The sequence below is a fragment of the Coregonus lavaretus genome (genome assembly GCF_964263955.1).
Source record: "Coregonus lavaretus genome assembly, chromosome: 30".
Taxonomy (NCBI): Eukaryota; Metazoa; Chordata; class Actinopteri; order Salmoniformes; family Salmonidae; genus Coregonus; species Coregonus lavaretus.
In genome coordinates this window covers 17,027,058-17,053,999 of record NC_140017.1, presented here as the reverse complement: position 1 = coordinate 17,053,999, position 26,942 = coordinate 17,027,058, and the positions used below count along the sequence as shown (strand labels likewise).

Genomic DNA, 26,942 nt, shown 5'->3' with positions numbered 1-26,942 from the left:
CCATTTTTGTTACTTCCTGTCACAAGGCATTCTGGTATTTGCAGTCAATAGCGTAATCCAATACTAACCAATACAACAGAAATATGTACATACTGTAGTTCATTCAATCTCCATCACATGAATTCTAATACAATTACTATTGTACATACAATATGTAAATAACTGTAAAATAAAAATATATTTAGATACAGCTCAATAAATTAACAGTAAACATTAACTCTGTAACCCATTAAAGTTACAACATTGTCGATGCAATATGAATGATCAGTGAATGGCTTGTCTTCACAGCTGAGAGGTTCACTTCTAGTGGATCGTGTCGATACTAAAGATGACCATGTGTTAATGTACTTGAGAGAGGTGAGACCAAACCATCCATCAGTTTGAAACAGTGCACATAACACTCAATGTAATGGAATTAATTTGTGTGGAATGTCCTTCAAAGTCAGCAAAGCTGAAATTACACTTCTGCTTGGAGGGTTTAAATACTTGTAACCAAAATGCTTTTTTTTTCTCCCAACAGTTACCGTCACTATTCCAACCTTTCAACCACACCCTGGACATCATACAGCAGCTCCCAGTACAGAATCTAAAGCCTGCAGTGGTCATGATCTACGACTACTACCAGCCAAGTAAGTTTATATCTAACTTTCCCCAAGATGTATTTTTCCCTCTGCTTTTTAGTAACATTTAGTTAACTTGTGTTCATTTAGTGAGACTTACCTGTATTTTTGGTTTTATTCAGGTGACCAGGCAGAGACAGAATATGTCTTCCCTTGCAAGTAGCGGTTACAAGCTGGTGAACTATCTGGAATTATTGGTAATTTTATATAGCTGGCCTGACCCATATACTATATGTGATATACATGATTTAGTTAACTGGGTCAATATTCCTTTATTAATTTTACCTAAATGCTTGTTATTAGAGAATTATTTACATGGCCCTATTCATTGTATTTGCCGCTCTGCAGATGTAAGAAGAAAATGACATTAACAGAGGTCACACATGCAACCCTTGAGGCATCTTTCAAGATCTCAAGTAAAGGATGTAACTTACTGGAATTAAAGTTTTTCATTAAAACTCTATTCTTGAGCATTTTTTCCAGATCGTTTTTGCGTGTAGGTTTTGATGTCACACTATGGCAAGAAATGAGTTCCGAGGTGTAGGCTCAGGAGACAAGGGGAATATTGAAAGGCTTTATGTAAGACAGTAAGTCTCTTCCTGGGGAACTAGTACCCATGGATGTAAATGGCCTATCCAACAGGGGGTACTTGGGAAGACTTATGAGCAATATGTAATTGGGAGTCCAGTAAACATAAAAGATCTACAAATTGTTTTTGTTAAGTTCCAGAGAGCTGCAATGTGCTGTTAATCGGTGTTGCCAACTGTACGAAGGTGTGTAAATGTTCTTTCTCAATTTTGCTCAAAGCTTTTGGTTCTCAGCTTTGTTCTTCCTCCATCTGTAATCATCATGGGCCCCTGTAGTAATAATCAAGGTGTGGTTCTCTTATATCTCATCAGGGAATGGGATCCAGGAAATCCACTCACTCTAAATCCCATCAACAAATATCTTACAAGGGGATGCGTCCTGTCCTGATCATACCCATAATGAGTCCTGGCTATAATATCCATTATGAATATCTCCTAATAATTTATTGAGCTAATGGTGTGGACAAGGCATGGAAAGATGTAGTCAAAAACATATCACAAATCCATTTAGAGAAAGAGTAACAGAACAATCGAGATAACACAAACAGATACTATAGAGCCCTGTTGTTGACAACACAGCTCACTAAATATATTAACAAATATATCAAAACATATACTGAGAATTATGAATATATGAGTATGCTGTGAAAAACAGTACTTTTGAAGAGTAGCAAGACTCCTCATGACTTAACAATGGGAAATAAAACGTCCTTGTTATGGGTTAACAAGTGAACATGCTGATCTGATATCAAGAAAGAGTATTCAATCACACTCCACTTTAGTTGTCAATACAATACATCCTGTTTTGTGCTCAGAGAAGATGCAACACAAGCCCACTTGATTGGACAGTAGCTCTTTAAACCCCCTCCCCCCTCCCAACTCCTCTTATTTTTCCTTCTGCTCTCTTCATTTGTGCCCTGCCCAGCCTACAACAGTGATTCTCACATTTCTGGGCTCTTATATTGCCATATACTGTACGTATTGCATTGCTAAAGCTAGAACCACGTGAACATTGAAGACAGCCCTGAAATACAGTCAACAGCGACAACGGTAAGATAAGACAAGATCAGGTGTGGCTTAAAGATGGCGGACTGAACACAGCGGTGCAGATCACGTCAAGATGAACACGTAATATTCAATATCTGTACGTTTGACTAAATATTAGCACTTAACTCCACATACTCGTGGGTAATAACCTTCAATATGGATAACACAAAACAAATTATAAGGCTAGAGAAACGTATCGAGCAATATTTAACATTTAAGTCATTTAGCAGACGCTCTTATCCAGTGCGACTTACACATTTGTGCATTCAACTTAGGATAGCCAGTGGGACAACCACCACTGGGGGAGGGGCGGTGTAGAAGGATTACTGTTAGACTATTCCAGGTATTCTTTAAAGAGGTAGGGTTTCAAGTGTCTCCGGAAGGTGGTCAGGGACTCCGCTGCCCTGGCGTCGTGGGGGAGCTTGTTCCACCATTGGTGTGCCAGAGCAGCGAATAGCTTTGACTGGGCTGAGCGGGAACTGTGCTTCCGTAGAGGTAGGGGGGCTAGCAGGCCAGAGGTGGATGAACGTAGTGCCCTCGTTTGGGTGTAGGGTCTGATCAGAGCCTGAAGGTAAGGAGGTGCCGTTCCCCTCACAGCTCTGTAGGCAAGCACCATGGTTTTGTAGTAGATGCGAGCTTCAACTGGAATCCAGTGGAGTGTGCGGAGGAGCGGGGTGACATGAGAGAACTTGGGAAGGTTGAACACCAGACGGGCGGCAGCGTTCTGAATAAGTTGTAGGGGTTTAATGGCACAGGCAGGGAGACCAGCCAACAGCGAGTTGCAGTAATCCAGATGGGAGATGACAAGTGCCTGGATTAGGACCTGTGCCGCTTTCTGTGTAAGGTAGGGTCGTACTCTGCGAATGTTGTAGAGCATGAACCTGCAGGATCGGGTCACCGCTTTGATGTTAGCGGAGAACGACAGGGTGTTGTCCAGGGTCACGCCAAGGTTCTTTGCACTCTGGGAGGACACAATGGAGTTGTCAACCGTGATGGCGAGATCATGGAGCGGGCAGTCCTTCCCCGGGAGGAAGAGCAGCTCCGTCTTGCCGAGGTTCAGCTTGAGGTGGTGATCCGACATCCACACTGATATGTCTGCCAGACATGCAGAGATGCGATTCGCCACCTGGTTATCGGAAGGGGGAAAGGAGAAAATCAACTGTGTGTTGTCTGCGTAGCAATGATAGGAGAGACCATGTGAGGATATGACAGAGCCAAGTGACTTGGTGTATAGAGAGAATAGGAGAGGGCCTAGAACTGAGCCCTGGGGGACACCAAAACAATCAACACCCAAACATGACGGAGAGTAAACATGGAGAACCAATCCCCCAAGGATTTGGACACAGAAAATGGCTAGAGACATTTATTGACCAATATCACCAAAACAATCAAGAGAGTAAACATTGAGAACCAATCCCCCAAGGATTTGGACACAGAAAATGGCTAGAGACATTTATTGACCAATATCACCAAAACAATCAACACCCAAACATGACGGAGAGTAAACATGGAGAACCAATCCCCCCCAAAAAACGACAGTCCTCGACGGACACAGAAAATTGATGCTTTTCACCATCCGGAATGGTAAGGGTGGAAACCGATCTGTTACAGTCGATAAATGATAAACTGGGCATACTTGATTTACACTACCAGTCAAAAGTTTGGACACACCTACTCATTCAAGGGTTTTACTTTATTTTTTAAATATTTATTACATTGTAGAATAATAATGAAGACATCAAAACTATGAAATAACACATATGGAATCATGTAGTAAACAAAAAAGTGTGAAACAAATCAAAATATATTTTATATTTGAGATTCTTCAAATAGCCACCCTTTGCCTTGATGACAGCTTTGCACACTCTTGGCATTCTCTTAACCAGCTTCACCTGGAATGCTTTTCCAACAGTCTTGAAGGAGTTCCCACATATACTGAGCACTTGTTGGCTGCTTTTCCTTCACTCTGCCTTCCGACTCATCCCAAACCATCTCAATTGGGTTGAGGTCGGGGGATTGTGGAGGCCAGGTAATCTGATGCAGCACTCCATCACTCTCCTTCTTGGTAAAATAGCCCTTACACAGCCTGGAGGTGTGTTGGGTCATTGTCCTGTTGAAAAACAAATGATAGTCCCACTAAGCCCAAACCAGGTGTGATGGCGTATCGCTGCAGAATGCTGTGGTAGCCATGCTGGTTAAGTGTGCCTTGAATTCTAAATAAATCACAGACAGTGTCACCAGCAAAGCACCCCCACACCAAAACACCACCTCCTACATGCTTTACGGTGGGAAATACACATGCAGAGATCATCCGTTCACCCACACCGCGTCTCACAAAGACAAGGCGGTTGGGACCAGAAATCTCACATTTGGACTCCAGACCAACGGACGTTTCCTCCGGTCTAATGTCCATCTCTGATGTTTATTGGCCCAAGCAAGTCTCTTCTTCTTATTGGTGTCTTTTAGTAATGGGTTCTTTTCAGCAATTCGACCATGAAGGCTTGATTCACACAGTCTCCTCTGAACAGATGATGTTGAGATGTCTGTTACTTGAACTCTGTGAAGCATTTATTTGGGCTGCAATTCCTGAGGCTGGTAACTCTAATGAACTTATCCTCTGCAGCAGAGGTAACTCTGGGTCTTCCATTCCTGTGGTGGTCCTCATGAGAGCCAGTTTCATCATAGAGCTTGATGGTTTTTGCAACTGCACTTGAAGAAACGTTCAAAGTTCTTGAAATGTTCCGTGTTGACTGGCCTTCATGTCTTAAAGTAATGATGGACTGTCGTTTCTCTTTGCCATAATATGGACTTGGTCTTTTACCAAATAGGGCTATCTTCTGAATACCCCCCCTACCATGTCACAACACAACTGATTGGCTCAAACACATTAAGTAGGAAAGAAATTCCACAAATTAACTTTTAAGAAGGCACACCTGTTAATTGAAATGCATTCCAGCTGACCTCATGAAGATGGTTGAGAGAATTCCAAGAGTGTGCAAAGCTGTCATCAAGGCAAAGGGTGGCTATTTGAAGAATCTCAAATATAAAATGTATTTTGATTTTTTTTTTTTACTTTTTTGGTTACAACATGATGTCTTCACTATTATTCTACAATGTAGAAAATAGTAAATATAAAGAAACAGGAAATGTAGTCATTGACAAGGTTAGAAATCATGATTTTTAATTGAAATAATAATTGTGTCTTCAAACTTTGCTTTCGTCAAAGAATCCTCAATTTGCAGCAATTACAGCCTTGCAGACCTTTGGCATTTGTCAATTTGTTAAGGTAAACTGAAGAGATTTCACCCCATGCTTCCTGAAGCACCTCCCACAAGTTGAATTGGCTTGATGGGCACTTCTTACGTACCATACGGTCAAGCTGCTCCCATAACAGCTCAATAGGGTTGAGATCCGGTGACTGTGCTGGCCACTCCATTATAGACAGAATACCAGCTGACTGCTTCTTCCCTAAATAGTTATTGCATAGTTTGGAGCTGTGCTTTGGGTCATTGTCCTGTTGTAGGAGGAAATTGGCTCCAATCAAGCGCCGCCCACAGTGTATGGCATGGCGTTTCAAAATGGAGTGATAGCCTTCCTTCTTCAAGATCCCTTTTACCCTGTACAAATCTCCCACTTTACCACCACCAAAGCACCCCCAGACCATCACATTGCCTCCACCATGCTTGACAGATGGCATCAAGCACTCCTCCAGCATCTTTTAATTTGGTCTGCGTCTCACAAATGTTCTTCTTTGTGATCTAAACACCTCAAACTTCGATTTGTCTGTCCATAACACTTTTTTCCAATCTTCCTCTGTCCAGTGTCTGTGTTCTTTTGCCCATCTTAATCTTTTATTTTTATTGGCCAGTCTGAGATATGACTTTTTCTTTGCAACTCTGCCTAGGTCAGCATCCCAGGGTCGCCTCTTCACTGTTGACGTTGAGACTGGTGTTTTGCGGGAACTATTTAATGAAGCTGCCAGTTGAGGACTTGTGAGGCGTCTGTTTCTCAAACTAGACACTCTAATGTATGTGTCCTCTTGCTCAGTTGTGCACCAGGGCCTCCCACTCCTCTTTCTACTCTGGTTAGAGCCAGTTTGCGCTGTTCTGTGAAGGGAGTAGTACACAGCGTTGTACGAGATCTTCAGTTTCTTGGCAATTTCTCGCATGGAATAGCCTTCATTTCTCAGAACAAGAATAGACTGATGAGTTTCAGAAGAAAGTTCTTTGTTTCTGGCCATTTTGAGCCTGTAATCGAACCCACAATTGCTGATGCTCCAGTTAATCAACTAGTCTCAAGAAGGCCAGTTTTATTGCTTCTTTAATCAGCACAACAGTTTTCAGCTGTGCTAACATAATTGCAAAAGGGTTTCCTAATGATTAATTAGCCTTTTAAAATGATAAACTTGGATTAGCAAACACAACGTGCCATTGGAACACAGGACTGATGGTTGCTGATAATGGGCCTCTGTACGCCTATGTAGATATTCCATTAATAATCAGCCGTTTCCAGCTACAATAGCCATTTACAACATTAACAATGTCTACACTGTATTTCTGATCAATTTGATGTTATTTTAATGGACAAAAAAATTGCTTTTCTTTCGAAAACAAGGACATTTCTAAGTGACCCCAAACTTTTGAACGGTAGTGTACATGTACGTCTACGTCAGTGGCGGTCAGTGCCGCTTAAGATATATATATATTTTTTCATGAGCATGGCCTTATTTCTATTACAGCATATTGGATGACTGTCATTCATATTCCATTCACCCAGTTCAATTGAACATCGATAGGTTTAGGCTACTACATGATACTCTAATTTTCCCTATACCAATCATGAGGTTACTACAACCTAGCCTATGGATGAAAGATTACAACATAGGTGCACACAGGTTGAGAGAAAATGTTGAGGTGACAGACAGTGACACATGGACAGACAGCGACACATTCAATACCGCTCCGTTTACGCTTCGTTTGCTTCCGTTTAAGAAAGGTTTTTCAACAGAATCGGCTGAATGAATAGACCCCTGGTCTTGCGTAAACACAGTTCACATTCATAGCAGCCACGTTGTGTTCCTTCTCGCATCTATGCGCTCTCCTCCTCTCACCTTTTCCCTTCATTGGGGAATTCAATGCACAACACATCAGTTGTATGTGGCCAGGCGAAAAAAGCTTTCCAAGCCAATCCATATCATAACTGCTACACACAGCCTACATTGTTGTCACCATATTAGCTAAAGTAACATCATAGTCAACATAGCAAATAGAACTAACGCGTTAGTAAACCCCCTACAATCATGCTGTAACATTACAGTGTATAGTCAGTTAGCAGTTCAGCAGTTACACCGGCGGGCCCCGTTGGCAATAAATTAGTAAAACCAAAAGCTTACCTTGACTTGGAAGAGTTCCAGTGTTGTGTTGGCTAGTCATAGCCAGCTAGCTAACATAGCATCCCTCTGTTTGAGCAGGGTGTTTGAGTAGGCTAAAATAGCCAGCTGCATTTGCTAGCCAAGTAAGTGAAACTGAAAGTGACAAAAAATGACAATCTCTCTCTATCGCTCTCTTTCTTCTCCTTCATTTTTGAATAAATGTATTTGTTCAAAACTGTTCAATTGTTGTCTTTCTCTTTAAGTCAACTACTCACCACATTTTATGCACTGCAGTGCTAGCTTGCTGTAGCTTATGCTTTCAGTACTAGATTCATTTTCTGATCCTTTGATTGGGTGGACAACATGTCAGTTTCTGCTGCAAGAGCTCTGATAGGTTGGAGGACATCCTCCGGAAGTTGTCATAATTACTGTGTAAATCTATGGAAGTAGGTGAGAACCATGAGCCTCCTAGGTTTTGTATTGAAGTCAATGTACCCAGAGGAGGACGGAATCTAGCTGTCCTCCGGCTACACCGTGGTGCTACCCTACAGAGTGCTGTCGAGGCTACTGTAGACCTTCATTGCAAAACAGTGTGCTTTAATACATTATTTGGTGGCATGTGAATATATTTCATATAGTTTAAAAGGATAACTTTTGTAATGTTTTACAATTTTTATTTTATGAAATTCCCCTTCCTCCCCTGAGGAGCCTCCACTGGTATACGTGACCTTTGATGATCTGTGTAGATTTTCTGTTACTACTTACTACTACAGTGGTTCTAAACTTTTTTGATTTACCTTACCCCCAATGACATATTGCGCTGCCCATGATTCTTCCCAAGTTGTCACGTTCGTTGTGTAAAGGATCGGACCAAGGTGCAGCGTGGTATGCGTACATAGTCGTTTATTTTAATCAACACCGGCAAAATCCAACAGAACGTGAAGTTCAAGAGGCTAAACATCAACAAACCAAACAGAAACAAGATCCCACAACTAAGGTAGGCAACATGGCTGCCTAAGTATGATCCCCAATCAGAGACAACGACCGACAGCTGCCTCTGATTGGGAACCACACCAGGCCAACATAGAAATATCTAAATTAGATTTCACACCCTGACCAACCCAACTAGAGATCTCAGTGTCAGGGCGTGAGAGTACCCCCCCCCCCCCCCCCCCGGACGCAAAAACCTGACTCATTAGGGGAGGGTCCGGGTGGGCATCTAGCCTCGGTGGCGGCTCCGGCTCCAGCTTCGGACGTGACGTAGGCAGTAAACTCTTCTCCCATCCTGCCTCCCCTTTGCACGCCCGGTCCGGTCTGGACCCCGGTGCGATGCTCCCCCTCTCAGTCCTCCCCCAATGCACCAAGCCCTGTCTGGACCCTGGTGTGGGAGCCCTCGACCCTGGAGAGGGGCTGACGTCTGGTCCCGGCCCAGCAGTCCTCCCGCGATGCACCAAGTCCTGTCTGGACCCTGGTGTGGGAGACCCCGACCCTGGAGAGGGGTTGACGTCTGGCTCCGGCTCGGACCCCGGTGGAGCGGATGGCTCCGGCATGGGGGAAGAGTAGACGACCGGACCCGGACAGGGCACCGGTGAAGTGGACTGCCCCAGCTCTGGTATGGAGCAGATAACCGGAGCTGGACTAGGCACCGGTGGAGCGGACTGCTCTGGCACTGGAGTGAAGCAGCTGACCGGAGCTGGACTAGGCACCGGGGGAGCGGACTGCTCTGGCACTGGAGTGGAGCAGCTGACCGGAGCTGGACTAGGCATCGGTGGAGCGGACTGCTCTGGCCACTGGAGTGGAGCAGCTGACCGTCGCTGGAGGTCAGGTGCGTGGCGCTGGAACGGGCCGTACCGGCCTGGGGACACACACCACTGGTTTGGTGCGAGGAGCAGGAACGGGCCGTACCGGACTGGATACACGCACCACTGGTTTGGTGCGAGGAGCAGGAACGGGCCGTACCGGACTGTATACACACACCACTGGTTTGGTGCGAGGAGCAGGAACGGGCCGTACCGGACTGGAAACACGCACCACTGGTTTGGTGCGAGGAGCAGGAACGGGCCGTACCGGACTGGATACACACACCACTGGTTTGGTGCGAGGAGCAGGAACGGGCCGTACCGGACTGGAAACACGCACCACTGGTTTGGTGCGAGGAGCAGGAACGGGCCGTACCGGACTGGATACACTCACCACTGGTTTGGTGCGAGGAGCAGGAACGGGCCGTACCGGGCTGGAGACACGCACCACTGGTTTGGTGCGAGGAGCAGGCACGGGCCGTACTGGATTGGAGACACAAACCACTGGTTTGGTGCGAGGAGCAGGCACGACCCGTCCTGGCTGAACGCTCACTTTAGCCCGGCAAGAGCGGGACGCGGGCACCAAGCGCACCGGGCTGTGAATGCGCACTGGAGATACAGTGCATATCACAGCATAACAGGGTGCCTGAACGGTCCTACGCTCCTTAACGTGAATGCGGGGAGTTGGCTCTACTCTGAAACCTGGCTCCGCCAGCCTCTGCTCTAAGGACTGCGTTCTCTGCTGCTGTAGGGTTAACTCCTCTCTCAGCTCCTCCTGTTGCCTAGCCAGCTCCTCTCTCAGTACATCCACGGACTCCTTCTCCCTGTGGGCCTCCTGCAGCGCCTCCTTCTGAAGGGAGAGCTCCTGCTCCCTCAGAGTGCTGAGCTGCAGGTCTTTAGCTGCTTGGAGGGCCTCCATCTTCAGAGTGGCCTCCTCTCTAGCTCTCTCCTCCTTCACAGTCAGCCCTTTCAGGGCAAAAAAAAAATGTGTTAACCCCAAAAAATTATTGGGGCTGCCTCTCGGGCTTCCTTCGTGATCAGGACCTTTTGAGTCGCCGTTTTTTCTCCCTCGCTGCCTCCGTCTGCTCCCAAGGAAGGTGATCCATACCTGCCTGGATCTCTTCCCACGTCCATGATCCTTTTCCGTCTAATATCTCCTCCCATGTCCATGATGTCTGCTCCTCCTGTGGTTGGGATCTTCTGTCACGTTCGTTGTGTAAAGGATCGGACCAAGGTGCAGCGTGGTATGCGTACATAGTCGTTTATTTTAACCAACACCGGCAAAATCCAACAGAACGTGAAGTTCAAGAGGCTAAACATCAACAAACCAAACAGAAACAAGATCCCACAACTAAGGTAGGCAACATGGCTGCCTAAGTATGATCCCCAATCAGAGACAACGACCGACAGCTGCCTCTGATTGGGAACCACACCAGGCCAACATAGAAATATATAAATTAGATTTCACACCCTGACCAACCCAACTAGAGATCTCAATGTCAGGGCGTGAGAGTACCCCCCCCCCCCCCCCCCGGACGCAAAAACCTGACTCATTAGGGGAGGGTCCGGGTGGGCATCGGACGTGACGAAGGCAGTAAACTCTTCTCCCATCCTGCCTCCCCTTTGCACGCCCGGTCCGGTCTGGACCCCGGTGCGATGCTCCCCCTCTCAGTCCTCCCCCAATGCACCAAGCCCTGTCTGGACCCTGGTGTGGGAGCCCTCGACCCTGGAGAGGGGCTGACGTCTGGTCCCGGCCCAGCAGTCCTCCCGCGATGCACCAAGTCCTGTCTGGACCCTGGTGTGGGAGACCCCGACCCTGGAGAGGGGTTGACGTCTGGCTCCGGCTCGGACCCCGGTGGAGCGGATGGCTCCGGCATGGGGGAAGAGTAGACGACCGGACCCGGACAGGGCACCGGTGAAGTGGACTGCCCCAGCTCTGGTATGGAGCAGATAACCGGAGCTGGACTAGGCACCGGTGGAGCGGACTGCTCTGGCACTGGAGTGAAGCAGCTGACCGGAGCTGGACTAGGCACCGGGGGAGCGGACTGCTCTGGCACTGGAGTGGAGCAGCTGACCGGAGCTGGACTAGGCATCGGTGGAGCGGACTGCTCTGGCCACTGGAGTGGAGCAGCTGACCGTCGCTGGAGGTCAGGTGCGTGGCGCTGGAACGGGCCGTACCGGCCTGGGGACACCCACCACTGGTTTGGTGCGAGGAGCAGGAACGGGCCGTACCGGACTGGATACACGCACCACTGGTTTGGTGCGAGGAGCAGGAACGGGCCGTACCGGACTGTATACACACACCACTGGTTTGGTGCGAGGAGCAGGAACGGGCCGTACCGAACTGGAAACACGCACCACTGGTTTGGTGCGAGGAGCAGGAACGGGCCGTACCGGACTGTATACACACACCACTGGTTTGGTGCGAGGAGCAGGAACGGGCCGTACCGGACTGGAAACACGCACCACTGTTTTGGTGCGAGGAGCAGGAACGGGCCGTACCGGACTGGATACACTCACCACTGGTTTGGTGCGAGGAGCAGGAACGGGCCGTACCGGGCTGGAGACACGCACCACTGGTTTGGTGCGAGGAGCAGGCACGGGCCGTACTGGATTGGAGACACAAACCACTGGTTTGGTGCGAGGAGCAGGCACGACCCGTCCTGGCTGAACGCTCACTTTAGCCCGGCAAGAGCGGGACGCGGGCACCAAGCGCACCGGGCGGTGAATGCGCACTGGAGATACAGTGCATATCACAGCATAACAGGGTGCCTGAACGGTCCTACGCTCCTTAACGTGAATGCGGGGAGTTGGCTCTACTCTGAAACCTGGCTCCGCCAGCCTCTGCTCTAAGGACTGCGTTCTCTGCTGCTGTAGGGTTAACTCCTCTCTCAGCTCCTCCTGTTGCCTAGCCAGCTCCTCTCTCAGTACATCCACGGACTCCTTCTCCCTGTGGGCCTCCTGCAGCGCCTCCTTCTGAAGGGAGAGCTCCTGCTCCCTCAGAGTGCTGAGCTGCAGGTCTTTAGCTGCTTGGAGGGCCCCCATCTTCAGAGTGGCCTCCTCTCTAGCTCTCTCCTCCTTCACAGTCAGCCCTTTCAGGGCAAAAAATAAATGTGTTAACCCAAAAAAATTATTGGGGCTGCCTCTCGGGCTTCCTTCGTGATCAGGACCTTTTGAGTCGCCGTTTTTTCTCCCTCGCTGCCTCCGTCTGCTCCCAAGGAAGGTGATCCATACCTGCCTGGATCTCTTCCCACGTCCATGATCCTTTTCCGTCTAATATCTCCTCCCATGTCCATGATGTCTGCTCCTCCTGTGGTTGGGATCTTCTGTCACGTTCGTTGTGTAAAGGATCGGACCAAGGTGCAGCGTGGTATGCGTACATAGTCATTTATTTTAATAAACATCGACAAAATAGCAAAATCCAACAGAACGTGAAGTTCAAGAGGCTAAACATCAACCAAGCCAAACAGAAACAAGATCCCACAACTAAGGTAGGCAACATGGCTGCCTAAGTATGATCCCCAATCAGAGACAATGACCGACAGCTGCCTCTGATTGGGAACCACACCCGGCCAACATAGAAATATATCAAATAGATTTCACACCCTGACCAACCCAACTAGAGATCTCAATGTCAGGGCGTGACACAAGTACCCCCTGTTGGATAGGCCAGGTACCCCTACGGGTACTAGTTCCCCAGGATGAGACCCACTGTCTTACATAAAGCCTTTCAATATTCACCTCGTCTCCTGAGCCTAAACCTTGGAACTCATTGCTTGCCACAGTGTGACAAAACTTTCTGGAAAAAATGCTCAAGAATAGGGTTATAATGGAAAACTTTAATTCCAGAAATAGTGATCGTAACTATTGGGAGATAAAAAATAAAAAACATATTGGTCACAATTATTTAAATGCTCTAAGCAGAAGTTTCCGTTTCGGTAACACTCTACTTGACACCCAGCGTGTCAAGTAACAGTCATAACCATGTCATAATATGTCAGAACAGCTGAGATAAATTGTCATAACCTGTTATAATATGGTCATAACACTGTCATGACACATATTTAGACCTGTTGTGACATATATTGTGTTATTTTATGGCTGGTTATGACACCTACATAAGAGTGTCAAAACCCACAAAACCTACCACACATGGCAAAACCTTCCGTTACACTATAGCCTCCATGTCAACAGTATGTTTATGTTATATACTATATACATTATAATTGACCATATTATTGTATTTGTAATTGCTCTGTTGCTGATGTTGCCGATAACTGGGATGAATGCAGGAGTAGATTTCAGGAGCAAGACACCCTCTTTTTGACTGATATAAGGGCATGTACGTGATAGGCCTATCTGGCTTATGTGATTATGATGGTCATAAGGCTTCTTGATAAAGTGTATTTTCTTAGTCCAAGTAAAGTGACACAGGATGGTCATAATGCTCAATTTCGAGTCTCATAGCAAAGAGTCTGAATACTTATGTAAATATGGTATTTCTGTTTTTTTATTTTTAATAAATTAGCAAAATGTTATAAAAACCTGTTTTTGCTTTGTTATTATGGGCTATTATGTGTAGAAAACTATTTAATCAATTTTAGAATAAGGCTGTAACGTAACAAAATGTGGAAAAAGTCAAGGGGTATGAATACATTTTTTTACATTTACATTTTAGTCATTTAGCAGACGCTCTTATCCAGAGCGACTTACAGTTAGTGAGTGCATACATTTTTTTTCCGAATGCACTGTATGTCACTGCAAGTACGTCAAAATATATATACAGTCGCTAGTGAAAGTCTTGCACATTCTTCAAATTTTGCTGCCTTAAAATTAAAACTAAAAAGTGATTCAATTAGATTTTTTTCCTATCCTTGCCAAATTTTCGAAGAGAGAGAGAGAACACATATACTAAAACAAAACTATTACATGAAACTTTTCTTGTTCTGCAGCTTTACTTATTATTTTTCTTGCTCTGTTTTCTAAGAAGCTCTTTTTGTTTCTTTTTGACCATTTCCAAAGTGAAAGAAAATTATAAAACATTTTCCAAATTGCAAAGAAATACAAAATGATGATGTATTGATTGCGTATGTCTTCACAGAGTTAATAATTGGTGGAAGCACCTTTGGCAGCCATTACAGCTATGAATAATTTTGAACTCTTAGGGAAGTATATATCCATTGTTTTTGTCAAAATGTCTCAAGCGCAGTAAAGTTGGTTGGGAATCACTGATGGGCAGCAATATTCAAACCCATTCAGGAACACTTCACACCTATTGGAAAGCCATTGTGTTGTGTTTTTGGCATTACAAGTTGTGTTATTGTCCCTTATAAAAATAAAACTATCTCAGGGACAGGTTTTCAGAAAACGGAGGGGGGTTTTCCTATAACTTTTTACCTGGGCTTTGCTCCTTTCATATTTATTTTCATCCTAAAAAAACTCCCGGTCCCTGCCGGTGACAAGCATAACCATAACATGATGCTGCCACCACAATACTTGAAAATATGAAGGGATCAACAACATTGCATTCATGCCACATTACTGTCCTGTATGACAAAGTGAAAAGAAGGAAGCCTGTATTAAAAAATCCACTCCAAATCATCCATTATGTTTGCAACAAGACATTAACTACTGTGGCCTATATTAAATACTACAGGTTTGGGTCAAATCCAATACATCACAAGACAGAGTGAAACCCTCTGTATTTTCCAGTATTGTGGTGGCAGCATCATGTTATGTGTGTACGTGTCATTGGCAGGGACTGGGGAGTTTGTCAGGATCAAAATCAATATGAAAGGAGCAAAGCCCAGTTAAAGGAAAACCCCCCTCAGTCTTCTGAAAACCTAACCCTGGGATAGAGTTCTGTTTTTCAGACGGACAATTAAACAAATGTTTATGCCTAAGACCAGAATTGCTTACCAAGAGGTGTTGAGAGTGTTCCTGAGTGGTCTAAAATGTGAAAATCAAAGGTTTGAATATTGCTGTCGATCAATGATTCCTAACCAAATTTACTGATCTTGAGCAATTTGGACAAACCAATGGACATATGTTGCCATAAGAGTTGATAGAATTTATGATTTTGTTTTGGTCTCACCTCTGTCAAGTACATTAACACATGGTCATCTTTAGTATCAACACGATTCACTTGAAGTGAACTCCTCAGCTTGGAAGACAAGCCATACATGTTATTAATCTTGCATTGACAGCAAAGTTCAGTTTCAGAAAGGTTCACAGGTGAAAGAGGCAAGAGCTACTATATAATAATAATATAATAATAATAATAATATATAATAATAATAAAATAAAAAATAAAAAATAATAATAATAATTATTATTATTATAATAATATTATACTATACATGGAAAAAGGCCACAGGTAACACCATAAAAGTATGTTATGACAAAAACTCACCCTCCCCAAAGACTCTGGGTCTGGGGCAAACCCAGACAACATTTTCAAATCCACTATAATCATATTGGTGGTCAGCTCCTTTCCATGATATCTGTGAAAGCAAAGAGATGCCTGATATCAAAGTCTGATATGTGCTTGTAATAATCAAATGAATGAATTTATTTTACCAATAAAAAGACCAGGTTGCTTGATATGTGATATGTTTTCTTACTGTTACTGTTACATAGGTACAAACTAGAAATTATGTAACTTATACATACAGTGCCCTCTGTAATTATTGGGACAGTGAAGCATTTTTTTAAATCAGAAAATGACTACGAGTTTAAAGTGCAGACTGTCAGCTTTAATTTGAGGGTATTTTCATCTATAAAGTTACAGACGCAAAAATATCATACCCCCCAAAAATGCTAACCTCCCCTGTTATTGTAATGGTGAGAGGTTAGCATATCTTGGGAGTATGATATTTGTGCAACTGCAACTTTCTCACTCATCATTATTCACAATTCATTCAGGATTATCCATAATCATGGTAGCATCCACATTAATATAGAAGTGTTTAGAAACATATTATATTCTTATTTACAATAAAAGTGACTCCAAAGTGACACAATACATTAGTTACCATTCATTTCTATTGGGCACAAAATAATCTGAAACAAACAGAAAATGCATCCAACGAAATTGTAGAGTGAATATGGGACCAAGTACTTTTTTTTTACTACTTTAATACACATAAAAGTGAATTTGTCCTAATACCTTTGGTTCCCTAAAATAGGGGGACTATGTACAAAAAGTGCTGTAATTTCTAAATGGTTCACCTGATATGGATGTAAATCAAATCAAATCAAATTTTATTGGTCACATGCGCCGAATACAACAGGTGCAGACATTACAGTGAAATGCTTACTTACAGCCCTTAACCAACAGTGCATTTATTTTAAACAAAAAAAGTAAGAATAAAACAACAACAAAAAAAGTGTTGAGAAAAAAAGAGCAGAAGTAAAATAAAGTGACAGTAGGGAGGCTATATATACAGTAAAATAAAGTGACAGTAGGGAGGCTATATATACAGGGGGGTACCGTTGCAGAGTCAATGTGCGGGGGCACTGGCTAGTTGAGGTAGTTGAGGTAATATGTACATGTGGGTAGAGTTAAAGTGACTATGCATAAAATACCCTGATTTAACCTGTAAATACCCTGATTTCAAATCCAGACTTTTGGAGTATAGAGCCAAAATAAGAAAAAATGCTTCTTTGTCCCAATAATTACAGAGGGCACTGTAGGTATAATAACACCAATTAAATTGGGTCAAAAATATTCTGTAAGACATGCTAAAAAATAACACTGTATGTTATCAATGACCTGATTCAAAGAATGCTGTGCATGCAAATGTGTTATTCATTCTTACTGAGACTGGAGTTTCAGCGTGACTCTGGGTCTCAAAGAGTTGCTGTTGCAGTCGACCTCTGGCTTCACCTTGATGCTGAGCGTTGTGCTGTCAGTAGGAGTAGGGATGTTGTAGTGGAGCGCCATCTGGGAAAGAGGGAAGAAGAAGTCAGGGAAACAATGTGGTCTAAAAATCTACATTTTAAAAGATAGAAAAAAAGAAACATTTCATAAACTAGATATCAAGCCAGGCGAAGCTTCTTAAATGTTTGAACTTCACAGTAATGTATAAATCAGATCTTGCAACATAGGATTGTGAGGAGTGTCTTCACTGACCTGCACTGAGGCACAAGCACTGCCCTTCACTTCCACACTGTACTTTCCTTCTGTGTCCTGCAGCGCCCTCTCCTGGTAGAGAAGCTTGTTGTTTTGGTTCACATTGAAGAGGTGCTGTCCCCCACTGGGAGACCGTACTGTCACTGTGCTGGTGCCCTCTCTACTGAACACCCTGGTGGAGTAGAGAGTGATGTGGAAAATAATCACTATACTTAAAAAAAAATCAAAGTTCTTCCAGAGTTTTTGTAGAATCAAGATTTGACTTTATTACAATTCAACAAAGCCGTGCTGGTCTGCAGAGTAGCCTTTCTTCTCTCTCTCTGCTTCCCCTCTATATAGTCTCATTCACACACATCCTATCTTAAAATCCCTCCCTCTTCAGTTTCCCGCTCTCTATCGCTCCGCCCACTTCCTTTGTCTATGATGACAGCTAAATTTGACTGTCATTCAGTTTACAATTTAGTCATTCTCCTGAGTGGCGCAGTGGTCTAAGGCACTGCATCGCAGTGCTAACTGTGTCACTAGAGATCCTGGTTCGATTCCAGGCTCTGTCGCAGCCGGCCGCGACCGGGAGACTCATGGGCGGCGCACAATTGGCCCAGCGTCGTCCAGGGTAGGGAAGGGAATGGCCGGCAGGGATGTAGCTCAGTTGATAGAGCATGGCGTTTGCAACGCCAGGGTTGTGGGTTCGACGCCAGGGTTGTGGGTTTGATTCCCACGGGGGGCCAGTATAAAAAAATATGTATTCACTAACTGTAAGTCGCTCTGGATAAGAGCGTCTGCTAAATGACTAAAATGTAAATGTAATTTAGCAGACGCTCCTATCCAGAGCGACTTACAGTTAGTGCATACATTTTTCACACTGGCCCTCCATGGGAAACGAACCCACAACCCTGGTGTTGCAAGCGCCATGCTCTACCAACTGAGCTACAGGGGACTATATTGTTTAGAAACAATATTATTACAATCAATCACGCCCTTGTCATGCAAAAACACTCATGTTCAGTTTAAACTGTTCAACCCCGGCTCTCCCGGGCTTGACCTGAAGACTGATTGTTGGACATGACAGGTTCACACTTCATCTTTCAAACATACACAAACCCCACCCCATCATGCTGTAATCAATCAAGAAGATAGCCAAGGAGAGACAAAGGTTTAGCCTGCACTCTGTTCAACCCTGGCACCGCTCTTTCCACTTTGTTTGAGGAGAGAGGCAAAAGGCCACAGTCTGGTTTCAGTCTCTGATAAGGTAGGACAGCCATGGATTTAGGTAAGAGCGAGCAATTCGACCCTAGGTCAGATTCCCACTTCACACACACACAAACACAGTGAAATGACCCAATTAAGTTCTTGCCTAGCAACAGAGAATTCTAACTATATGTTCGTGAATAAATCAGTTGTATCTCATCACTAAAAAATCTCCCTCAAGAGCTAGGGCCTGGAGGGCCACCACTGTGTCCTAAACACAAACACCAACAGACCACAGAAAAATCTGTTCAAAATTAAAGAAAAGACCCCATTTTACAGAAAGTGTAGATTTTTATATTGGTCAGCTCCTAGAGTGACTATTTCCCATTTCTATTCATTATGATTTCTTGCCTCCATTTCAGTGGAAGTTAGTTTTGCCAGGCTTGACATGACAAGAAGCACATACATGCCTGTGGTGAAGTCAAGGTAATAATGCCTCATTACTAGTGCACAGTTCAGGGTGCCATTTCGGACCAGAGGTGTTTTGGAAGTATACCTGTGTGGAGGAGAAGCCTCCGTAGGCGTTCTGCTGCCTCACCAGCCACCTGACGATGCGGGAGGAGTAGCCCAGGTCAGTGGTAGACAGAGGAGAGGCACTGAGGGAAGCCAGCAGAACGTAGGAGCTGATCTCCACTGCCAGGGAGGCTGAGGTCTCTGAGGAGGTCTGAATCCAGTGCAGGTGCATCCCTGAGGGATGAGGAACACACACATATACAGAGAGAGAGCAAGAGAGAGAGAGAGAGAGAGAGAGAGAGAGAGAGAGAGAGAGAGAGAGAGAGAGAGAGAGAGAGAGAGAGAGAGAGAGAGAGAGAGAGAGAGAGAGAGAGAGAGAGAGAGAGAGAGAGAGAGAGCAAGAGAGAGAGAGCGAGAGAGAGAGAGAGAGAGAGAGAGGACTAGTTTATTCATCATTATACAGAATACAAAGTTATTCTCTGATCTCCCCAATTAATTTTGACAGACACCGGAGTTCTTTGAATTACTAATTTAATTGAGACTATCTAGAGTGCCAGACGTGCGGAGGGTTTGCACTTTTGTGATTAGTCCATTGGCTCCATTGCCCAGGTAGGGTCAATCAAGGCAAGACAGCACAAACCTCTCTGGATTACAACCAAATTATGATAAGTGTACTATATTACGTATTGGATATCAAAGAAATACAACTTTTACATTATCGTGTAGTTTACCAATAAAATAGTCTGACGGTGATGTGGACATACTCGGTATACATATCCCGAAAGAAAGAAATTATCTCAATCCAATACATTTTAATAGAAAGGTAGCAAAAATAGATAAGATCTTGCTACCATGGAAAGGAAAATACCTGTCTATTTGTGGAAAAATCACCCTGATTAACTCTTTAGTCACATCCTAATTTACCTATTTGCTTATGGTCTTGCCTACACCTAGCGACCTGTTTTAAAAATTATATGAGCAAAAAACATTCCATTTTATTTGGAATGGCAAGCCAGACAAAATGAAAAACGCCTAATTATATAATGATTATGTTAAAGCATTAGACCTCTCACTAAAGGCGTCAGTCATACAAAAGTTATACTTACAGTTGAAGTCGGAAGTTTACATACACTTGGGTTGGAGTCATTAAAACTTGTTTTTCAACCACTCCACAAATTCCAACAATTGTTTACATACATATTATTTAACTTATAATTCACTGTATCACAACTCCAGTGGGTCAGAAGTTTACATACACTAAGTTGACTGTGCCTTTAAACAGCTTGGAAAATTCCAGAACATGATGTCATGGCTTTAGAAGCTTCTGATAGGCTAATTGACACCATTTGAGTCAATTGGAGGTGTACCTGTGGATTTATTTCAAGGCCTACCTTCAAACTCAGTGCCTCTTTGCTTGACATCATGGGAAAATCAAAAGAAATCAGCCAAGACCTCAGAAAACAAATTGTAGACCTCCACAAGTCTGGTTCATCCTTGGGAGCAATTTCCAAACACCTGAAGGTACCACGTTCATCTGTACAAACAATAGTACGCAAGTATAAACAGCATGGGACCACGCAGCCGTCATACCGTTCAGGAAGGAGACACGTTCTGTCTCCTGGAGATGAACGTACTTTGGTGCGAAAAGTGCAAATCAATCCCAGAACAACAGCAAAGGACCTTGTGAAGATGCTGAAGGAAACAGGTACAAAAGTATCTATATCCACAGTAAAACGAGTCCTATATCGACATAACCTGAAAGTCCGCTCAGCAAGGATGAAGCCACTGCTCCAAAACCACCATTAAAAAGCCAGTCTACGGTTTGCAACTGCACATGGGGACAAAGATTGTACTTTTTGGAGAAATGTCCTCTGGTCTGATGAAACAAAAATAGAACTGTTTGGCCATAATGACCATCGTTATGTTTGGAGGAAAAAGGGGGGGGCTTGCAAGCCGAAGAACACCATCCCAACCGTGAAACACGGGGTGGCAGCATCATGCTGTGGGGGTGCTCTGCTGCAGGAGGGACTGGTGCACTTCACAAAATAGATGGCATCATGAGGAAGGAAAATTATGTGGATATATTGAAGCAACATCTCAAGACATCAGTCAGGAAGTTAAAGCTTGGTCGCAAATGGGTCTTCCAAATGGACAATGACCCCAAGCATACTTCCAAAGTTGTGGCAAAATGGCTTAAGGACAACAAAGTCAAGGTATTGGAGTGGCCATCACAAAGATGACCTCAATCCTATAGAAAATGTGTGGGCAGAACTGAAAAAGCGTGTGCGAGTAAGGAGGCCTACAAACCTGACTCAGTTACACCAGCTCTGTCAGGAGGAATGGGCCAAATTCACCCAACTTATTGTGGGAAGCTTGTGGAAGGCTACCCAAAATGTTTGACCCAAGTCAGACAATTTAAAGGCAATGCTAACAAATACTAATTGAGTGTATGTAAACTTCTGACCCACTTGTGATGAAAGAAATTAGAGCTGAAATAAATCATTCTTGTCAGGGTTGAGTGTAGAGGGAACGTGGAATCACACGCAGGACACAGAGATTCAAAAACCAAATGTTTTTAGTGAAGTCCGACAGTACAAGCCAACACGGCAACAGGCCACAGGCGAAACAAATGTACACTGGAACAGTCCAAAGTACATACGCACAACGTGCAGGACTCTCTTAAACAAAACGAAATACAGAGAGCATAGAACAGCGGACCAACATCTACACGTGACATAGAACAATTACACACAACACCTGACCAAACACAAGAGAACTAAATAGGGTGCCTAATGAACACTTAACAATGAACAGGTGTGACAAACAGGCAAAACCAATCAAACATGAAACATCGAACGGTGGCAGCTAGTACTCCGGAGACGACGACCGCCGAAGCCTGCCCGAACGAGGAGAAGGAGCCGCCTCGGCCGAAACCGTGACAATTCTCTCTACTATTATTCTGACATTTCACATTCTTAAAATGAAGTGGTGATCCTAACTGACCTAAGACAGGGAATGTTTACTAGGATTAAATGTCAGGAATTGTGAAAAACTGAGTTTAAATGTATTTGGCTAAGGTGTATGTAAACTTCTGACTTCAACTGGCCTTTTTTCCCCATTTATTCAGATTACAACCTCTCACTTTCAGTTATTTGAAAACGAAATAATCTCCAAAATATCGCTATTTTTAAAACAAGCCATAGAAAGTTGGTTGCAATTTCAGTATAATCCACCAGAAAAGACAGAACAAATAATACAACAAATATTGTGGTTAAACTCAAATATAGTAATTGATTTAAAAAAAACATGATTTAAAAAAAGGTATCATCTTTGTAAATGATATCATAAATAGGACTGGTGGAGTTATGTCACACATGCAGCTAACTCAAATATATGGAAATGTCAAACTGGATGGACATCAGAAAGACAGGACTAAAAACAAACAAAATATAACTTTTGTAAAAAAGATTGTGTCCGTAAAATGTATATAGTATGTATAATCTGGAAGTAGAAGCCTAAGTGTTGTTGTTCATTAGTTTACTCCAATTAGGGGAGGGGTGGTAGGGTTAGTGGAAAATAATATTTAAAAAATATATGTGTATATACACTACCAGCCAAAAACTTGGACACACCTCCTCATTCAAGGGTTTGTCTTTATTTTTACTATTTTTTACATTGTAGAATAATAGTGAAGACATCAAAACTATGAACTAACACATATGGAATCATGTAGAAACCAAAAAAAGTGTTAAACAAATCAAAATATATTTTATATTTGAGATTCTTCAAATAGCCACCCTTTGCCTTGATGACAGCTTTGCACATTATTGGCATTATATCAACTAGTTTCAAGAGGTAGTCACCTGGAATGGATTTCAATTAACAGATGTGCCTTCTTAAAAGTTAATTTGTGGAATTTCTTTCCTTCTTAATGCATTTGAGCCAATCAGTTGTGTTGTGACAAGGTGGGTGTGTGTGGGGGGGGGGTGGGGTAAACAGAAGGTAGCCCTATTTGGTAAAAGACCAAGTCCATATTATGGCAAGAACTACTCAAATGAGCAAAAAGAAATGACAGTCCATCATTACTTTAGACATGAAGGTCAGTCAATACGGAACATTTCAAGAACTTTGAAAGTTTCTTCAAGTGCAGTCGCAAAAACCATCAAGCGCTATGATGAAACTGGCTCTCATGAGGACCACCACAAGAATGGAAGACCCAGATTTACCTCTGCTGCAGAGGATAAGTTCATTAGAGTTACCAGCCTCAGAAATTGCAGCCCATATAAATGCTTCAAAGATTTCAAGTAACAGACACATCTCAACATCAACTGTTCAGAGGAGACTGTGTGAATCATGTCTTCATGATCAAATTGCAGCAAAGAAACCACTACTAAAGGACACCAATAAGAAGAAGAGACTTGCTTGGGCCAAGAAATACGAGCAATGGACATTAGAATGGTAGAAATGTGTCCTTTGGTCTGGAGTCCAAATTTGAGATTTTTGGTTCCAACCGCTGTCTCTTTGTGAAACGGATGATCTCCGCATGTGTATTTCCCACCATAAAGCATGGAGGAGGAGGTGTTATGGTGTGGGGGTGCTTTGCTGGTGACACTGTCTGTGATTTATTTAGAATTCAAGGCACACTTAACCAGCATGGCTACCACAGCATTCTGCAGCGATACGCCATCCCACCTGGTTTGGGCTTAGTGGGACTATCATTTGTTTTTCAACAGGACAATGACCCAACACACCTCCATGCTGTGTAAGGTCAATTTTACCAAGAAGGAGAGTGATGGAGTGCTGCATCAGATGACCTGGCCTCCACAATCCCCCGACCCCAACCCAATTGAGATGGTTTTGGATGAGTCGGACGGCAGAGTGAAGGAAAAGCAGCCAACAAGTACTCCGCATATGTGGGAACTCCTTCAAGACTGTTGGAAAAACATTCCAGGTGAAGCTGGTTGATAGAATGCCAAGAGTGTGCAATGCTTTCATCAAGGCAAAGGGTGGCTATTTGAAGAATCTCAAATATAAAATATATTTTGATTTGTTTAACACTTTTTTGTTTATTACATGATTCCATATGTGTTATTTCATAGTTTTGATGTCTTCACTATTATTCTACAAAGTAATACATATTTAAAAAATAAAGTAAAACCCTTGAATGAGTAGGTGTGTCCAAACTTTTGACTGGTAGTGTAAATCAAGTATGCCCAGTTTATCATTTATCGACTGTAACAGATTGGTTTCCACCCTTACCATTCCGGATGGTGAAAAGGATCCATTTTTTGTGTCCGTCGAGGACTGTCGTTTTTTGGGGGGGATTGGTTCTCCATGTTTACTCTCCGTCATGTTTGGGTGTTGATTGTTTTGGTGATATTGGTCAATAAATGTCTCTAGCCTTATAATTTGTTTTGTGTTGTTATCCATATTGAAGGGTATTACCCACGAGTATGTGGAGTTAAGTGCTAATATTTAGTCAAACGTACAGATATAGAATATTACGTGTTTATCTTGACGTGATCTGCACAGCTGTATTCAGTCCGCCATCTTTAAGCCACACCTGATCTTGTCTTATCTTACCGTTGTCACTGTTGACTGTATTTCAGGGCTGTCTTCGATGTTCACGTCGTTCTAGCTTCAGCAATGCAATATGTACAGTATATGGCAATATAAGAGACCAGAAATGTGAGAATCACTGTTGTAGGCTGGGCAGGGCACAAATGAAGAGAGCAGAAGGAAAAATAAGAGGAGTTGGGAGGGGGGAGGGGGTTTAAAGAGCTACTGTCCAATCAAGTGGGCTTGTGTTGCAGCTTCTCTGAGCAAAAAACAGGATGTATTTTATTGACATCTAAAGTGGAGTGTGATTGAATACTCTTTCTTGATATCAGATCAGCATGTACACTTGATAACCCATAACAAGGACGTTTTTAATTTCCCATTGTTAAGTCATGAGGAGTCTTGCTACTCTTCAAAAGTACTGTTTTCACAGCATACTCATATGTTCATAATTCTCATTATATGTTTTGATATATTTGTTAATATATTTAGTGAGCTGTGTTGTCAACAACAGGGCTCTATAGTATCTGTTTGTGTTATCTCGATTGTTCTGTTACTCTTTCTCTAAATGGATTTGTGAGATGTTTTCGATTACATCTTTCCATGCTCAATTAGCTCAATAAATTATTAGGAGATATTCATAATAGAGATTATAGCCACGACTCATTATGGGAATGATCAGGACAGGACGCATCCCCTTGTAAGATATTTGTTGATGGGATTTAGAGTGAGTGGATTTCCTGGATCCCATTCCCTGATGAGATATAAGAGAACCACACCTTGATTATTACTACAGGGGCCCATGATGATTACAGATGGAGGAAGAACAAAGCTGAGAACCAAAAGCTTTGAGCAAAATTGAGAAAGAACATTTACACACCTTCGTACAGTTGGCAACACCGATTAACAGCACATTGCAGCTCTCTGGAACTTAACAAAAACAATTTGTAGATCTTTTATGTTTACTGGACTCCCAATTACATATTGCTCATAAGTCTTCCCAAGTACCCCCTGTTGGATAGGCCATTTACATCCATGGGTACTAGTTCCCCAGGAAGAGACTTACTGTCTTACATAAAGCCTTTCAATATTCCCCTTGTCTCCTGAGCCTACACCTCGGAACTCATTTCTTGCCATAGTGTGACATCAAAACCTACACGCAAAAACGATCTGGAAAAAATGCTCAAGAATAGAGTTTTAATGAAAAACTTTAATTCCAGTAAGTTACATCCTTTACTTGAGATCTTGAAAGATGCCTCAAGGGTTGCATGTGTGACCTCTGTTAATGTCATTTTCTTCTTACATCTGCAGAGCGGCAAATACAATGAATAGGGCCATGTAAATAATTATCTAATAACAAATTGGCCAGCATTTAGGTAAAATGAATAAAGGAATATTGACCCAGTTAACTAAATAATGTATATCACATATAGTATATGGGTCAGGCCAGCTATATAAAATTACCAATAATTCCAGATAGTTCACCAGCTTGTAACCCCTACTTGCAAGGGAAGACATATTCTGTCTCTGCCTGGTCACCTGAATAAAACCAAAAATACAGGTAAGTCTCACTAAATGAACACAAGTTAACTAAATGTTACTAAAAAGCAGAGGGAAAAATACATCTTGGGGAAAGTTAAATATAAACTTACTTGGCTGGTAGTAGTCATAGATCTTGACCACTGCAGGCTTTAGATTCTGTACTGGGAGCTCCTGTATGATGTCCAGGGTGTGGTTGAAAGGTAGGAATAGTGACGGTAACTGTTGGGAGAAAAAATAAGCATTTTGGTTACAAGTATTTAAACCCTCCAAGCAGAAGTGTAATTTCAGCTTTGCTGACTTTGAAGGACATTCCACACAAATTAATTCCATTACATTGAGTGTTATGTGCACTGTTTCAAACTGATGGATGGTTTGGTCTCACCTCTCTCAAGTACATTAACACATGGTCATCTTTAGTATCGACACGATCCACTAGAAGTGAACCTCTCAGCTGTGAAGACAAGCCATTCACTGATCATTCATATTGCATCGACAATGTTGTAACTTTAATGGGTTACAGAGATAATGTTTACAGTTAATTCATTGAGCTGTATCTAAATATATTTTTATTTTACAGTTATT

General features: G+C 43.2%; 2 protein-coding genes, 1 long non-coding RNA gene and 1 pseudogene across 4 annotated transcripts in view; 1 reads left to right on the top strand and 3 right to left on the bottom strand.

Annotated features, from left to right (window-relative positions):
* LOC311105479 (alpha-2-macroglobulin-like) overlaps positions 1-1,083 on the top strand; it is a 43,868-nt pseudogene extending 42,785 nt beyond the window's left edge. The window contains exons 24-27 of the transcript in view: positions 289-357; positions 521-629; positions 743-817; positions 969-1,083. The product of the transcript in view is annotated as an alpha-2-macroglobulin-like (transcript). The remainder of the gene's footprint in view (positions 1-288; positions 358-520; positions 630-742; positions 818-968) is intronic.
* On the bottom strand, positions 942-17,369 carry LOC311105699 (ovostatin-like; the record flags this gene model as incomplete). The annotated part of the gene is made up of 4 exons (XM_084147918.1): positions 942-962; positions 3,111-3,380; positions 15,837-15,927; positions 17,245-17,369. The coding sequence occupies 4 exons, from the start codon at positions 17,367-17,369 to the stop codon at positions 942-944; spliced, it is 507 nt and encodes a 168-aa protein (XP_084004044.1).
* Positions 17,370-18,982: 1,613 nt separating this feature from the next.
* Positions 18,983-25,044, bottom strand: LOC311105633. Its single transcript, XR_014610284.1, has 3 exons — positions 24,843-25,044; positions 19,303-19,493; positions 18,983-19,017 (listed from the first exon to the last, which is right to left on the bottom strand). It is a non-coding gene; the product is annotated as an uncharacterized lncRNA (long non-coding RNA).
* A 964-nt stretch (positions 25,045-26,008) lies between these two features.
* Positions 26,009-26,942, bottom strand: part of LOC311105471 (alpha-2-macroglobulin-like) — a 40,842-nt gene continuing 39,908 nt past the window's right edge. Inside the window, exons 31-34 of the mRNA XM_084147643.1 lie at positions 26,743-26,811; positions 26,471-26,579; positions 26,283-26,357; positions 26,009-26,123 (exon numbers count right to left, since the gene is read on the bottom strand). Of these exons, the coding sequence (XP_084003769.1) occupies positions 26,317-26,357; positions 26,471-26,579; positions 26,743-26,811 (219 nt within the window). The 3' untranslated portion in view covers positions 26,009-26,123; positions 26,283-26,316. The remainder of the gene's footprint in view (positions 26,124-26,282; positions 26,358-26,470; positions 26,580-26,742; positions 26,812-26,942) is intronic.